The following is a 15,738-nucleotide window of genomic DNA, read 5'->3' as shown; positions in this document are numbered from 1 at the left end:
GAAACCATAGAAAGGGTCCAGAGGAGATTTACAAGGATGTTGCCTGGATTGGGGAGCATGCCTTATGAGAATAGGTTGAACGAACTCGGCCTTTTTTCCTTGGCGCGACAGAGGATGAGAGATGACCTGATAGAGGTGTATAAGATGATGAGAGGCATTGATGGTGTGGAGAGTCAGAGGCTTTTTCTCCAGGGCTAAAATGGCTAGCATGAGAGAACACAGTTTTAAGGTGCTTGGAAGTAGGTACAGAGGAGATGTCAGCGGCAAGTTTTTTGTGCAGAGTGGTGAGTGTGTGGAATGGGCTGCCGATGATGGTAGTGGAGGCGGATACAATAGAGTCTTTTAAGAGACTCCCGGACAGGTACATGGAGCTCTGAAAAATACAGGGCTATGGGTAACCCTAGGTAATTTCTAAGTTAAGGACATGTATGGCACATCTTTGTGGGCTGAAGGGCCTGTATTGTGCTGTAGGTTTTCTATGTTTCTATGCTGGAGACTCATCAGCCATCAAATAAAATCATCAAGAAAAGGGGGATGTATGGAAAGCTTGGGGAAGGACAAGAGGAACAAGGTTCTGAGACAGATACTGAAAGTCAGAGAATATAGCCCATGTAGATTTTTATTTCTGTCCTAGAGGGTGAGGTATTGAACTCAAGATGGAGTTGTGGTATTCATTTGCTTAATACATTTGATAAGTTCAACACCCCATTTCAGACCATGATCATTCTTGGAAATACACCTTGTGCTTTGGAAAACTTTTGGACATAATAGTTAGATGCAAAACAACCAGAAGCAGAAAGGAAATTGTTATTTTTCAAGCAGCTTTAATAATGGAGATGAGATTCTCCTGTCTGCTCACAGAGGCTGAGACCATGAACAACAGGTTGTGACCAGGTGATCTGACAGCAGAAGTCAATTAGTTGAGCAGTTGTGAAAGGCTGATAGTGTTTTGTTGATGCCAGAACAAAAACTTTTCTACAAATGTTTACTACAATTCAATACTGGTATGAATCTCAAAAATACATCTATACATATCAAAATATAAGATTTATATAAAAATCACTGTTTACAGAAAATATATATTTTTTCTTAGGATTGACATCTTCTTATTTCCTGACGCAAGGTTGATGGGAAATTTTCACCTCAACAGATGTTGAATACAGCTGTAAGAAGTGAACAAGGATAGGGTGGTGTGAAGGAGGGTTGTGCAATATGGCACCATTGGATATCATAAAGTTAACAGTGTGTCATTTAGTTCCTTATCTTTGAACGTGTTTTAACTACCCTTCCTGTATTCACTGAGATTCAATGCAAATTTGTCAAATAATACAACACAAATCTTAATATGAACTCCAGGCAGCATAGATATCTGCAAATTCAGAGATTTTCAAGGTCAATAAGAAGGATAGATTTGTCAAACTGCGAGAAATGGCAAGGGTACAATCCGACATGAGTACAAGTGCTGCTCCACCAGATGCTATCCACTTAGAGATCCTTCCTGTTCAAAGTGCTAGCCTTCACGCATTTGCTTGTCGACTGATATCTGTTCACAATTTTGACTTTTGCCACTGCTATCACTGCAATTTCCTTTCCCGTGTTTAATTACCGAATAAAACAAAAGTGAAATCAGACAGCCAGATGAGTGGACTCAGCACAGAAAGCCATTTTCCAAGTGGTCCTCAGGATTCACTGTTACAACAGGGGTGTTGTGGACATCTGTATTAGTGGGTACTGTTTGGTTGAGGTGATGTAAAATATTGGCCATCATTCTCAGCGTGAAATTAGAAGGGGAAATCTCTTGCTTAGGTTCCGCATTAATGAACCACACAGAGACGAGGGACATTGGCACAGCTGTTAGTTCAGTGGCTGGCTGCAGGCTGAGGGTAACAGTACAGGAGAGATTTTTCACTATTTCTGCAATTATAATATTAGAACCTGATCTGGGAGAGGAACCAGTTTGCAACCAAAGAACTTGACTGTAATCTTGCACTTTACTCCTTCCATCTGTACCCAAATCCCCATCACAGACTAACAATAAACTGGCAATAGTCTTGAAGAGGCAAAGCATTGTATTCCATGATACACCATAACCAATTCCAATTAACTGAGCTTGGAGGATTTCAGCAGGGTCAGTGGGAAGCTGATTGAAAATATTTTCCAGTGTTGCCCAGAAACCATCTGACTGCCTTGGGAACAAGACCCTTAGTTTACGAAGCTTTTGATTCAGAGAGTGTTGATGACTGAACTTTGGTGAGTCAAGGTGGAGGAGGAGAGGGTCATTGTGTTTGGAGCAAACTAACAAGATTGTGACGACAACAAAAATGAAAGTTAAAACTGCAGCAAGTTTTAACGAAACAAAAAAGTCTGATTCTGGAGAGATTGAAGCAGTCGTCTGCTCTCTTGGTTCCACTTCGTACCCACAGGAATAGTGATCAGCTCCAGGAAAACTGTACCATTGAGCTGTGTCAGTATTTGCCATCTGTTCATTGGACATATCCCTGACTGCAATCTCACCTGTGACAAACATTTAAAAAAGCATGTCATATTTATTTAACAAACACGAGGAAATCTGCAGATGCTGGAAATTCAAACAACACACACAAAATGATGGTGGAACACGACGAAGGGTCTTGGCCTGAAATGTCAACAGTGCTTCTCCTATAGATGCTGCCTGGCCTGCTGTGTTCCACCAGCATTTTGTGTGTGTTGTTCATATTTATTTAGTACTTTTTCTCCTAAAAACATCTCAAAGCACATAAAATAAATACTGAAATTCAAATGAAGTGATAGATCCACAGGGAAGAGTTTAGTTCGAAATACTGTGGGCAAATACTGTAACATATGCAACTCAGATTCACAGAAGAGTTTAGTAACAGAGATGGGGGCAGATCCTGTAATATACATAAATGCGGTGACATATTAATCACTGATACATGGAGCAGAAATTATAGATGAACAGTATCATGTTTGATTAATGATATTGTTGGAATCCACTTTTTAAAATACAGTACTTTTGATAAGATATTAGATGAATTAATGTAAGACTGAAGTCATAGTTTAATCACAATTTGTAGTTTTTTTAAAACAAACTCATGTAGTTTTCACAGTATGTGGTGGTTCTTTCCCACTTCCTGGCAGAAAGCGGAATAGCAGTACCATAACGGTTTATCACCTTTCTTATTTTTCACTGGTTAAGTGTTAGCACAGTACCCTCATAACATAATTGTACAACTGTTGATTGGTTTATTCTTATCTAAGGAATTTCTGTTATCAGATTATAAAGGTGACGGACTTTTCTAGAGTTGCTATCTTCATTGTTGCTTTTCCTTGAATCTCTGCTTTTGCCTCTCAGCCCTTCACTTCAAAGGCATCTTTGTTTAAACTTTAAAATAAATGTTCATTAAGAGTTAAAACTCCTCACAATTCTTGACCCCCAGAAGAAACCCAAGGATTGGAAAAAATAATCCAACAATATGCAGGACAGACACGCTGACAAACAGAGCAAACAAAAATATGGATGGATAAACAGGATCCTTTCTCCAACAAGTGCTTGGCAGTTTACATGGCAAGCTTCATTAGAAACTTATTAACTGATAGATACCCCTACAATATCTTTGATGGGACAGTAGGAAGCTTACATCAGGAACACCAACACATGCTTAAAGATCACAGTCCCCCAGCTGTACTCCGAAATGGTAATGCATTAATACAGCTGACAGACCCACTGCCTGGCAGCTCCAGCAACCTGGCTTCGATCCTTACCTCAGGTGCTGATGGTGGTGTTTCAGGTGCTGCAGCTTCCTCCCACATCCCAAATACATGAAGGCTGGTAGGTTAATCAACCACTGTAAATTGCCCCCAAATATGTAGGTGAGTATGGAGTTGATTAGAATGTTTGGAGAAAAAAAAATTGACTCTAATGCAGAGGTTTGGTTGGGCAGCAAACTCAGTCAGCAGCTCTGACACCAGTCCGTTCTCTGTGACCATACAACCTTCAGGCTGGGCTTAACCTGGCTGCTCCAAAGGTGCCACCTCCACAGTTTTACACAGACCGGTGGATCTGGTCGACCAGCCATTGGCGAACTGCTGGATCTGGGTCAACTATCAGAAAAGCAGAGCAACACAAGTTCCTCAGTCACTGGACACTGAGGGGCTCCATCTGGTGGGGAATCCCTTCAAACAACCAAGCTCAGGAATGTTGCTCTGAAGACAAAAGGTGCAAACATTACTATGGTGTGGAACTAACCACACTGTGAATGTGTAGACTAAATGACAGTAGGAATTTAAAGTTTTTTTCTTTTGAATGTGTAATTCTGCAATGGCGGGTAGAGAAATTGGTGACTGCAACAGAGGTTTACAAACTTCGATAAGTTCCGGATATCCGAACCAACGAAGAAACTCTGGGAATTCTCAGAGCAAGCAACATTTGTGGAGGGAGAAAACAAGCTATTTCACTATTTTCTGGGATTATGATGGAGGTGGGGGATCTAAGACACTGTTCAGAAGTGCCGGCTGTGAGCAACTCAATGCAGAGAAGTGGAGCCGATTGCTCTGGCACAATCGAGGTACAAGTACAATTAAAAAAAACCTTCCTTGCCGTAGCATTATAGGTATGCAGATTCAGACAACACGCAGAACATATATTATACATAAATTCATATGCCTTCACACAAGTTGCTTGACCTGCAGAATTCTTCCAGCAGTTTACTTTTGTTTCAGATTTCCAGCATTCGCAATACCTTGTGTCTCAACATTTTGGAATTGTTACATTCGACTTTGCGAAAGGTGAAAACAAAAATACGACTGTGGCGCCCTATAGTTTCGAGAGTGAAGAGGCTGGGATAACCCCTTCCATTCCGTTCAATCTGATTACTAGATTTTTGTCAAATTCTGTATCCATCTGCTTCACTCCTCTCCAATCCGAGCACTGACCCTTACTCCGGCCAACTCTCCCTGACTTCTCTCTACTCACCGAGGTTACGGGACGGAGCTGGCGTCACTGGGCTGTGGCCAGGTGGATTGGACAGGGTTCCGGGCCCCGCCATTCGCTCGCCGCTGCCCCCAGGCTCCGTGGTCCGGGACTTGCAATCTCGGCCCCTGACCAAGCTCCGGGACTCTCCTCCCTTCTCTTCCATAGCTGGAGCCAAACCGGTCAGTCCGGTTTCTGGGAGGGAGGGATCAAGAGGCGGGCTGCATCCCAGGAGATCGGACTCGGCTTCATCTCGCTGACTCCATCCAGCCCGATGCCAGTCGGATGGAGCAGCCACCAATATGCCCGTCTAGGCGCAGAGCCAGGCTGAGGGACTGGTGATGAGGTTGGGGGCAGCGGGAGCCCAGCGCCCATGGTCCCGACCGGCTGCGTCCGGAAAGGCGGCAGCCATACAATCACTAAAAGTGTGGGGACATTGAAACAGCAACGGAAAGTACTAGGGCCCCGGCGACAACTCGGCTACCTTGCCCAAGAGGAGCAGTCACCATTTAATGCTCGGGAACCTTTTCAGTTCCCCCCGCCGCCCAGACTTGCGGAGGACGGCCAACCGCGCACGCGCAGGCGGTGACTGCAGCGCCATGATGATGAGGGTCTGAAGGTGTAATGTGAGGGCGTGAATAATGGCGCCATGATGGTGAGGACCGGGGAGGTGGATCGACAATGACGTCAGACGGAAGTTCGAGGGATTGCTTTTCCGCTGTTGTTCATAAAGTTTGTTGAAATAAGGTTCTTCATGGCAATGCGGTTGCTACAGGGCGGTGAGTGGGAGCCGACTGAGCTCAGCCGGGGGTCTGTTGTAAAGGGGCTTCATGTGCTGGTTGGGCAAAGGTTCTTTCAGCGAAGCTCCAGGAGGGCCGCACCTACTCCTGGGATATCCCCCTGCCAGCTTCGTCTCTCTACCTATCACCCGGCCACATCTGCATTCGGAACTCCGAAGCTCCCGCTTCTCCGCTCCGTCACTGGCTATCCCCAAACAATCTGCTGGTGGAACCAGCATCTGTAGCAGTGGGACTTTGGGTGGGGGAGGGAGGTAAGTCGAGACGAGACACTGCATCAGATCCAGTTCCTCCAGCAGATCGCTTGATGTTCCAGATTCCAGCACCTTCAGCCTTTGGCCATTTCCATTTCCATTTGGAGTCACTGCGATGCCCATGAGAAATCATCGACCCCGAAACATGAACTGACTTGATGTGTATTTCAGCTTTTCCTTTTCAATTTCAGAGCTACCGCGTTAACATTAAATTTTGCGTTTTGCCTCGCCCTCTCCTGATTTTGGCCGATGGTCTTTGTTTCACCTTGTAATCCGATATATTGTCTCTCTTAGTACTGCCGCGATTGGGCTTCATAACCCAATCTGTATTTTCTTCCAACCAACACCTGAAAGGCCAAACGTATGGGCACGTCGCAGGGCCTCTCCCAGCTATACAGGTGTCTCCACAAACAGGTCAGTGATGAGCTTACGAAGTTGGGCATTGGAATTTGCTTCACTATGCAATCTTGAAGAAATTGGGAAGCGGGTCTTTTGGACAAGGTGACGTTGAAGGGGGAGAGCAGACTGGAATGTCAAAACATTGCAAGTCCTTCTTGATCAAGGGGAAACTTTAGAAGTCATTCAGTTTGGCAAACTAGGAGAATGGAGAAGCTACTAACAGGTAGTTACCATCTTTGTCACTTATTGTGTAAGCACCTTATATTTGATGAAGGGCAGAGTGAAAGGGTTTTTATGGATGATGAAGAAAGTTGGCAGTTATTTTTGATATCCTGTATGATCTTGTAGTTGCTTGACTGGAGATCAGATAAACCTGATAAAGTTTGTTCTGGTCCCTCTTGAGTGGCAAGTTCAAGTGTATTGTTGCTATTGGCACAGGATATTAATGCCATGAAGAATAGCTTTTTGCACCAACACAAGTGACTTAACATAAATTGTACACGTATCTGTTATCGATTATACATATATCTGACAGAAATGTGGCCAGACCAAGTTTCTGTCAGGTATATTCAAATCTCTCTCATATGGGCGTATGGTAGTGGAGATGACTGAGGGACCAATAAAAGCATTTGTGATAGAGGGGGATAATGTTGCTATTTTCTGGGGAGGGAGGCATTAATGGTGTGGCTGAGCAGGTAGGTCTCTGCAGAAATTTTAATGGGGTCGACTTGTTAGTTTTGAATTTGAAAGTGCAGTCATGTGTGGCTTGGGAGAGTTTTTATTCTTTCCTGCTAGGAGAGAAGCGGAGTTGAGAAGAGGAAAGGAAATGTGGTTAAAGGCTGGCGTGCACAAATGATGGCCTTTCTGCCACCAGTTCAGAGGAGAGCAGACTTGATAATTACCGTCCAGTTGGGCATACAGGCAGTGAGAAAGGGAGCTGCTTAAGTCACTGAAAATTACAAGCTGTTTGTGCAACGGATAAGGGGAGATGGTGGGAGGAAGGGTGTGTCCTGCTTGTAGCTTAATGTGTTCATTTCTGGATTTTGATTAGATGGTGAGGCATTTAATAAGTAAGTGGGGATAGATTAGAGCAGGGTTCCCATACATTTTTTTTGCTGTGGTCCCCATTAAGCAAGATTGGGAACCCCTGGACTAGAGTGAAAAGGGGCGTCACATTCCCACTGCCCTCATCCAATTTATATTTCTAATTGTCTTTGGTAAAATCAATCTGAAAATGCAGTGTCACTTTCCACATATATGCTAATTAGTCATCTATAGTTCACTGCGATCTCTCTTGATCCTTTCTACTCTCACTAAATTATCTTTCTGCTTTTTTGATGTACATTAGTGAATAGGTGGAAATTCATTGTAGAAATTCATATTGTGAAGACTGAAGGAATCAATATTGTTGTCTCCCTCACAAGCTGTATTCCCAAATCAGTGAATCTATCCCTCTTCCTGCATTGAGCTCAGAGTGAAGCCAAGCGTTTGTAACCTTAATCCCCAGAATTCATTTGCCCATTCGGTTCTTCACTAAAACTGCCAATTTCCACTCAATAACATTGTCTATTCTGGTACTCCCTTCACCTACCTGCTGTTAAAATCTTCATCCATGACTTCATCTTCAAATTTGTTATTTCAAATTCACTCCTGGCCACCTTCAGACATCCCTCTGTAGACTTTGTGAATCTCTACCTCCTAACTTGCATTAAATATTTTTTTAATTCAAAGCCAATGTTCCCTATGTTGGTTTCTGGTTAAGCAATACCCAGTCTTTGAATCCATTGCTCGGCTCCATTTACTGACTCTATTGTCTCTAACCTGGTGGCAAAGTGTGAAGTTACTGGACTCAGATTTTGGCCTTCAATTGAATTTCTGCCAATGCAGCTCAGGATTTTAAATTAATCAAATTAAACAAGTCTAGGTTCCTTAAAGGAACGAAAAGCATCAGTAGTGGTAACTGTGAAGTACTGGATTATTTATAAAACAAGCATCCTTGTCAATGAAAATGACCTGCCAGGCCTTGCCAGACTGTTGTGCCCAATTCAGTCCCATTGAGCTGTGCTGATTTCAGGTACTCCACCACTGTTAGCCATGCCTTCAGCTGTCATGGTGCTAAGTTCAGAAATTTCTTCCCTAAAGATCATCCTTTAAAGTTCTTAAAATCTGTTGCCTCGACCAGTTTTTTGATCATTGGCTTTTATATCTCCTTATGTGGCTCACCATGAAATTTATTGGATAATGCTCTTGCTCAATGTTGTTACTGTATTATTACTGTGTTAATCTAAGTTGAACGGTTGAGCAAGCTAGAATTTTTCTCTTTGGAGCAAAAGAGGATAAGAGATGCATTGATAGCAGTGTATAAGATGATAAGAGGCATAGATAGATTAGTGGACAACCAGCAGCCTTTTTCCCAAGTTGGCAGTAGCTAATATGAGAGGACATAATGTTAAGGTGATTGGTGGAATGTCTGGGGGGAGGAATCAAGATTCAAGATTGTTTATTGTTGTTCGTCAGAACACGAGTGTAAAGGAGAACAAAATGATTGTTACTGCAGCATTTGAAAACATGCAATGAGCATAAAGAGCACAATAAAAACATAAATATAAATACATGAAATTAGCTTATATACTTTGACTGATTTTAGTACACAAAGTGGTGCTAGATACAGGAGTGTCTGTACAGAAGGCGACTCTGACAGGAAATATTAAAATTGGTGGTGGTGGTGAGGTAGGTTCAATGGGTGGACATGTTGATCAGCCTGACGGCTGGGGAGGTAATTGTTTTTGTTTCAGGGGTAGTGTTTTTTTTAACGCACAGTGGTAATTATATCGAGTGCATTGGTGGGGGTGTTGGAGAGGTGGATTCATCAGGGAGGTTTAAGACACTCTTAGGTAGGCACATGGATGAAAGAAAAATTAAGGGCTATGTGGGAAGGAAGTGTTAATTGATCTTGGAGTGGGTTAGAAGGTTGGCATATTATTGTGGGCCTTTACTGTGCAGCATTATTCTGTGTTCTAAGTTGTTGATGAGGTAGGTTGAGATAAGGTAGTTTAATCAGATGGGAAACTTCAGTTGTGTCTTTGCTCATCAGTCCAGTTCTAGTTAAAGTAGATAGATTATAGAGATCAGGGATTTTATCTGATATGAGTGATCTATCTGGAAGTGAAAGCAGTTGTTTGAAATACAGGCAGGTTAGCACTGAGATCTTTGAGATGACTGGACTTTTCAATAAGGTCACGGTTGATAATAACTTCAACTTCACGTTCCTGCCTATCCCCCTAACCATTCACCACCTTGTAGAAGGGACAGCAGGTGTTGAAGGATAGAGGTCAGGATTTGTACAGAGGACTTGTGGTGTCAACTCAGCGAGACATCTGAACTGTGGGTGTGCAGAATTGCAACCGTTAACCCTCTGCTGTTCAACTATTCCAGAGGATGACAAAGTTTTGAACGACCCCCTGAAACATCCTGATTTCTTCCATGTCAGTGAGCTCTTCACTGTCAAAGACCTCTTCGACGCCAGGGTGCACTATGGTCACAAAAGAGGATGTCGGAACAGGTAGGTGTTTGCTGTTCAGGGACTTGGACTGGATAAACCACAGAGGCTGGTAAACCATAAGTGGTGATTGGTGGTAGGAAGGGGAAAAAATCCCTTTTATCTTCCATTCTGGTTGAGGTGAAATTTTAACATAGAAAACTAACTAGTTGAGAGAATTTATAATTTATCTAGGTAGGGCCACTTCAGAGATGGTGTATGGATTGAACTGAAATGTGTTATTAAATCTATTAATTTTAAGCAAAGATTTCAAGGCGAGGCATGAATATGGAAAGTTTTGGGTTTGGGATTCCAGCTTTTGAACCATAGCTCTCAGTGTGGAGTGATGTTGGAGCTTGTCCAGAGAGGGTGGAAATTTCAACTATACGTGACTTCGCCCCCAGAACTTATTAGGGAACCCATGGGATACTGCACTTTTACAGACAGCTGCTAATGTATTGTGGATGTTCAGATTTTCTAATTGGCACTCTGAAGTCGATAGCTAATGTGGAGATGCGGGAGTGGGCATGGATGCAGATAGTCTGTCCTTAATTGCTAAAGTAAGTGATTTTGTCCTGTAGGGCATCGATGTGATATACCCTCAGAGGGTGAGGTTGTTATGTCTAAGCTTTTTAAGTGGGTGTGTTTGGTTTCTGGATGATAGAGCTGGCATTACTTACCAGCTGTGCCTTGGAGGGTGGCTGCTCGGTGAGGTTTGTCTGAAAAGAACAGGAATCATGGAAGCGCTTTGCCTCTCTTTAGGCTGATGGAACCATATCTATTCGGGTGCCGATTGGAACAGGACATTATAGACTTGGATCAGACCGTTCTTCACCTTCAGCAGGCTCTGAACTTCACTGCCCATTGTGCATATCGGAAAGGGATCATCCTGTTCGTAAGTCGAGCCCGTCAGTTTTCTCATCTGATAGAGAAAACAGCACAGGAGAGTGGAGAGTACGCGCACACCAGATATTGGCAAGGTGGGCTCCTGACCAATGCGCACGTCCAGTATGGCCTTGGTGTTCGCCTGCCTGATCTCATCATCTTTATTAACACCTTAAACAATGTATTTGAACAGCATGTTGCTGTGCGAGATGCTGCCAAAATGAACATTCCAACAGTAGGAATAGTGGACAGTAACTGTAATCCAAGTCTCATTGCTTATCCCATCCCAGGGAATGATGACTCTCCTTCGGCTGTTAAATTTTATTGTAAACTTTTTAAAATGACCATTCTCCGGGCAAAGGACAAAAGACGTCAAATGGAGCTTCTCCATGGACTCCAGAAAGAATGAACAAAGTGAAGTGATTAATATTCTGAAACAGCTGCCATTAGCCAAAGGAATCTGTAAAAACAGGAGGAAGTGTCCATTGTAATAAAAAAAAATTTAACACAATATGTTAAATTAGTCTGTGGTTAGTGCACAATCTTCTTGAGGGTTCCTTCTCACTTTGGGACAAAGGCAGAAGGGAAAAGGTTAATGGAAGAGTGGAAGGCAATGGGAAAGGTTTGAAATAGTTATTTGAGATAGATATGAAAAAAAAGTCTCTACATCTGGGGAGTTCAAAATGATAAGCTGGGCGCTACTGGCTCCAGAAAGAACGTGCATTCACCAGCAGGGAGAACCTCCCAAACTAATTTCTTTAGTTCTATTGAAAGAAATCAGCAGCTAATTCTAGGGTGCTTGCTTAATGATTTCTGCTGGCTATTGCTGTGACCCTACATGAGTTCAGTATAATTCTAAAGGTCCTCAAGTGTGATGGTAGGTGCAGAAGGATCTTGGAACAAAGTAGAATGTTGAAAATAGCCAGGAGGCCAAATCGTATGGACAGATAAACAGTCATACCATTGGTAGATCAGTACTCATTAAAACTCAGCTGAGGACTTTGACCTAACTTTCAGCATTCAACACAATACTAATTGCATCTAGACATTCTGACATCAGAGATAAGGAGCAAGGTTGGGTTATTTGACTCCTGTGTATCCTCCCCAATTCATGGTCAATCAGTTTTGCCTCGGTGCTACTTTTCAGTATTTAGACCATAAGAAATTGGAACTGAATTAGATCATTTGGCCCATCTAGTCTGCTCCACCATTTCATCATGGATGATTTATTATCCCCCTCAACCCATTTTCCTGCTTTCTCCCCGTAACCTTTGATGCCTTGACTAACCAAGAACCTATCAACCTCTACTTTAAATATACTCAATGACTTGGCCTCTACAGCTGAATATGACAATAAATTCCACAGATTTACCACCCTTTGGCTAAAGGAGTTAATTTGCATCTCTTCTAAATCAACATCACTCAATTCTGAGAATGTGCTCTTTGGTCCTTAACTCACCCATTATAGGAAGCATCCTATCCGCATCCATTGTCTAGGCTTTTCAATATTTGTTAAGTTTTAGTGAGACTGTTTTCTCCCCCTCCCTCCCATTCTTCTAAAACCCAGCAAGTACATACCTAGTGCCATCAAACGCTCCTCATATGTTAATCCTTTCATTCTCAGAATCATTCCTGTGAACCTCCTCTAGACCCTCTCCAATGCCAGCACATTCTCTCTTGGATAAGAGACCCAAAAGTGCTCACAATATTCCAAGTGTGATCTGACCAATACATTATAAAGCTTCAGCATCTCAGCCTTGCTCTTATTTTCTAGTCCTTTCAAAATGAATGCTAACATTGCATTTGCCTTCCTTACCACCAACTCAATCTACAAGTTAACCTTTAGGGGATGCTGCACAAGGACTCCCAAGTCCTTCTGAAAATCTGATTTTGAATTTTCTCCTCGTTTAGAAAATAGTTTATGCCTTTATTCCTTCTACTAAAGTGCATGAACATACTCTGCCTGTTCTTTCAATCTGCTCAAGTCCTACAGACACCCTGCTTCCTCAACACTACCTTTCTCTCTACCTACCTTTGTATCATCTCCAAACTAGGCCACAAAGCCATAAGTTCTTTCATCCAAATCATTGAATTATAATATGAAAAGAAACGGTCCCAATACAGACCCCTGTGTAACACCACTAGTCACTGGCACCAACTAGAACAGGTCCCCTTTTTGCTGGCGCTTTGTTTCCTGTCAGTCAGCCAGGCTTCTATCCATTCTAGTATCTTTCCTTTAAAATCATGGGCTTTTAACTTGTTAGCAGCTTCATGTGTGGCACCTTGTCAGAGGCCTACTGAAAATCCAAGGACATTACATCCTGATTCTCTTTTGTCTATCCTGTCTGTTACTTTTCTCCAAGATGTCCAACAGATTTGTCAGGCAAGATTTCCCCTGAAGGAAGCCATGCTGTTTTTGCCCTACTTTATCATGTGCCTCCAAGCACCCCGAAATCTCATCCTTAATAATGGAATCCAGCATCTTCCCAACCACTGAAATCAAGCTAACTGGCCTATAAGAGCAAACACGAGGAAATCTGCAGATGCTGGAAATTCAAACAACACACACAAAAATGCTGGTGGAACACAGCAGGCCAGGCAGCATCTATAGGGAGAAGCGCTGTCGACGTTTCGGGCCGAGACAAAGGGTCTCAGCCGGAAACGTCGACAGCGCTTCTCCCTGTAGATGCTGCCTGGCCTGCTGTGTTCCACCAGCATCTTGTGTGTGATTTAACTGGCCTATAATTCCTGTTCTTCTGCCTCCTTCCATTTTAAAGACTGGATTGAAATCTGCAATTTTCCAGTCCTCTGGAGCTATTCCAGAATCTTGAAAGATCATTACTAATGCCTCCACAATATCTTCAGCCACCTATTTCAGAACCCTGGGGTGTAGTTCATCTGCACCAGGTGACTTTTCTACCTTAGGATCTTCCAGCTTTCCCAAGCATCATCTTAGTAACAGCAACTACACTCACTTCTGCCGCAGGACGCAGTCTAATTTCTTATGTACTGCTAGTGTCTTCCACACTGAAGGCTGTTAAGTTCCTTTGCCATTTCTTTGTCCCTCATTCTTTGCTCTCCAGCATAATTTTCCAGAGTTTTGTTATCCACTCTTACCTCTCTTTTACTCTTTATCTATCTGAAAATAAACTTTGATATTTTTGACTAACTTATGTTTTTTGTATTTGCCTTCTGCTGGTTTTTAAAAGCTTCCCAATTCTCTAACTTCCCACTAAATTTTGCTATATGTCATTTCTTTGCTTTTAAGCTGTCTTTGACTTCCCTCGTCAGCCAGTTACCTCATCCTCGCTTTAAATGTTTCTTCTTTAGGATATATCTATCCTGCATCTTCTGAATTCCCCCCAAAAACGCCAGCCATTGGTGGTCCCTGCTGGTGCCTCCTTCAAATCAACTTTGGCCAACTCTTCTCTCATACCTCTGTAATTCCTTTTATTCCGCTGTAATACTGATAAATCTGACTTGAAGCATGGGGAGTGCTTTGATCTCTGGTAAATAAGGTACCTTACAAAATTGGTTATGCGCAGTCAGTATAGGGTTTACAAAATTCTCAATAGACACTTTATACTCAAGATATCTTGATTTTTGACTAACGTTAGATTTAAAAGTTTGGTTGCCGGTGGGAGGGGTAGGTTGATTTCCCCAGAAAAGCTCATCCAAGTGTCATTCACATAGTTATTTTTATAATCTGTGGTAAACATATTGATGTTGCTAAAGAACAGTGTTACATGTGGTGTAATTGCCTGCTTGATTTTTCAAATGATTACTATTCAAATGCCACTTGCCTATTCCAATTTTAATAATAATGGAAAACTAAAAATAGCAGCTTCTGATGCAAAGGCATTGTTATTCCGGGCAGTGGTAAATCAGTAAAGTTTTTTTTACGCATTGTACACCAATGATTCAGCCACCGTTGTCACTGATGATTCAGTATTAAAACAGCTCTTCTTCTGTCTGGAAAATGCAGCGCCACACTGGGGAGGCAAGAGAGGAAAGACAACACCTCCCTCTGAAGAGGCGCTGCACCATCAAGAGGGCAATGCCGAAGGAGCACTCCATTATCAGATGGCAATGTTGAGAGAGTGGACTAGCGTTGGAGAGAGGCCAGGCCAGTAATTGAAGACAGACCATTTGCTGCTGGATCTGTTTTTGTAAAGCAAAATATAGGTACATCTGATGTGATCCCAGCTTTGGTCATTTACTTCCAATGTATTAGTCATTAAAAAGTACAGCAGAGAAACATCAATGTACCTACCCAAACTTCTCTTAAACGTTGAAATTGAGCTTGCATGCACCACTTGCACTGGCAGCTCATTCCACACACTCGTGATCTTCTGAGCGAGATCGTTTCTCTCATTTTCCCCTTAAACTGTTCACCTTTCATCTATAACCCATGACTTCTAGTTGTAGTCCCACTCAATGTCAGTGGGGAAAAAAAGCCTGCTTGCATTTGTCGTATCTATACCCCTCATAATTGTGTATACCTCTATCAAATCTCTCCTCAATATTCTATGTTCCAAGGAGTAAAGTCCTAACCTTTTCAATCTTTCCTTATAACTCAGGTCCTCCTGTCCCAGCAACATCCTTTTAAATTTTCCTTGTACTCTTTCAACCTTTAATGGATGATCAAAACTGCACAAAATACTTCAAATTAGGCTTCACCAATATCTTGTACAACTTCAACATCCCAATTCCTGTATACTTCCATCAATCTCCCCCAAGTAATTCCAGCCAGCCTTGATGAGGCTGGGATCAGAGCTGTTGAGGCCATTCTATATAAAACCATATAAAACAATCTAGGGTCTCTAAAGCTTTTTGCATAGTGTTTTGTGCTTTGGAGACAATTTAAAGTGAACATTTACTCTACTAACTTGCATA

General features: G+C 42.4%; 2 protein-coding genes across 3 annotated transcripts in view; one reads left to right on the top strand and one right to left on the bottom strand.

The window, feature by feature from the left end:
- The window catches only part of LOC140731043 (uncharacterized), a 35,701-nt gene extending 30,209 nt beyond the window's left edge, over nucleotides 1-5,492 (bottom strand). Inside the window, exons 1-2 of one of the 2 annotated variants that reach the window (XM_073052243.1) lie at nucleotides 4,973-5,468; nucleotides 604-2,514 (exon numbers count right to left, since the gene is read on the bottom strand). In XM_073052243.1, the coding sequence (XP_072908344.1) occupies nucleotides 1,649-2,514; nucleotides 4,973-5,135 (1,029 nt within the window). In that variant the 5' untranslated portion in view covers nucleotides 5,136-5,468 and the 3' untranslated portion in view covers nucleotides 604-1,648. Of the gene's footprint in view, nucleotides 1-603; nucleotides 2,515-4,972 lie in introns of those variants that run through there. The other variant, XM_073052244.1, reaches the window with a different exon arrangement.
- A 3-nt stretch (nucleotides 5,493-5,495) lies between these two features.
- Nucleotides 5,496-11,353, top strand: mrps2 (mitochondrial ribosomal protein S2). Its single transcript, XM_073052245.1, has 4 exons — nucleotides 5,496-5,748; nucleotides 6,315-6,434; nucleotides 9,855-9,981; nucleotides 10,720-11,353. The coding sequence occupies exons 1-4, from the start codon at nucleotides 5,724-5,726 to the stop codon at nucleotides 11,249-11,251; spliced, it is 804 nt and encodes a 267-aa protein (XP_072908346.1). The 5' UTR covers nucleotides 5,496-5,723; the 3' UTR covers nucleotides 11,252-11,353.
- Nucleotides 11,354-15,738: the final 4,385 nt, after the last annotated feature.

The sequence above is a fragment of the Hemitrygon akajei genome, chromosome 7, assembly GCF_048418815.1.
Source record: "Hemitrygon akajei chromosome 7, sHemAka1.3, whole genome shotgun sequence".
Classification (NCBI taxonomy): domain Eukaryota; kingdom Metazoa; phylum Chordata; class Chondrichthyes; order Myliobatiformes; family Dasyatidae; genus Hemitrygon; species Hemitrygon akajei.
The sequence above is the reverse complement of the archived record's forward strand: the minus strand, read 5'-3'. Positions and strand labels throughout refer to the sequence as shown.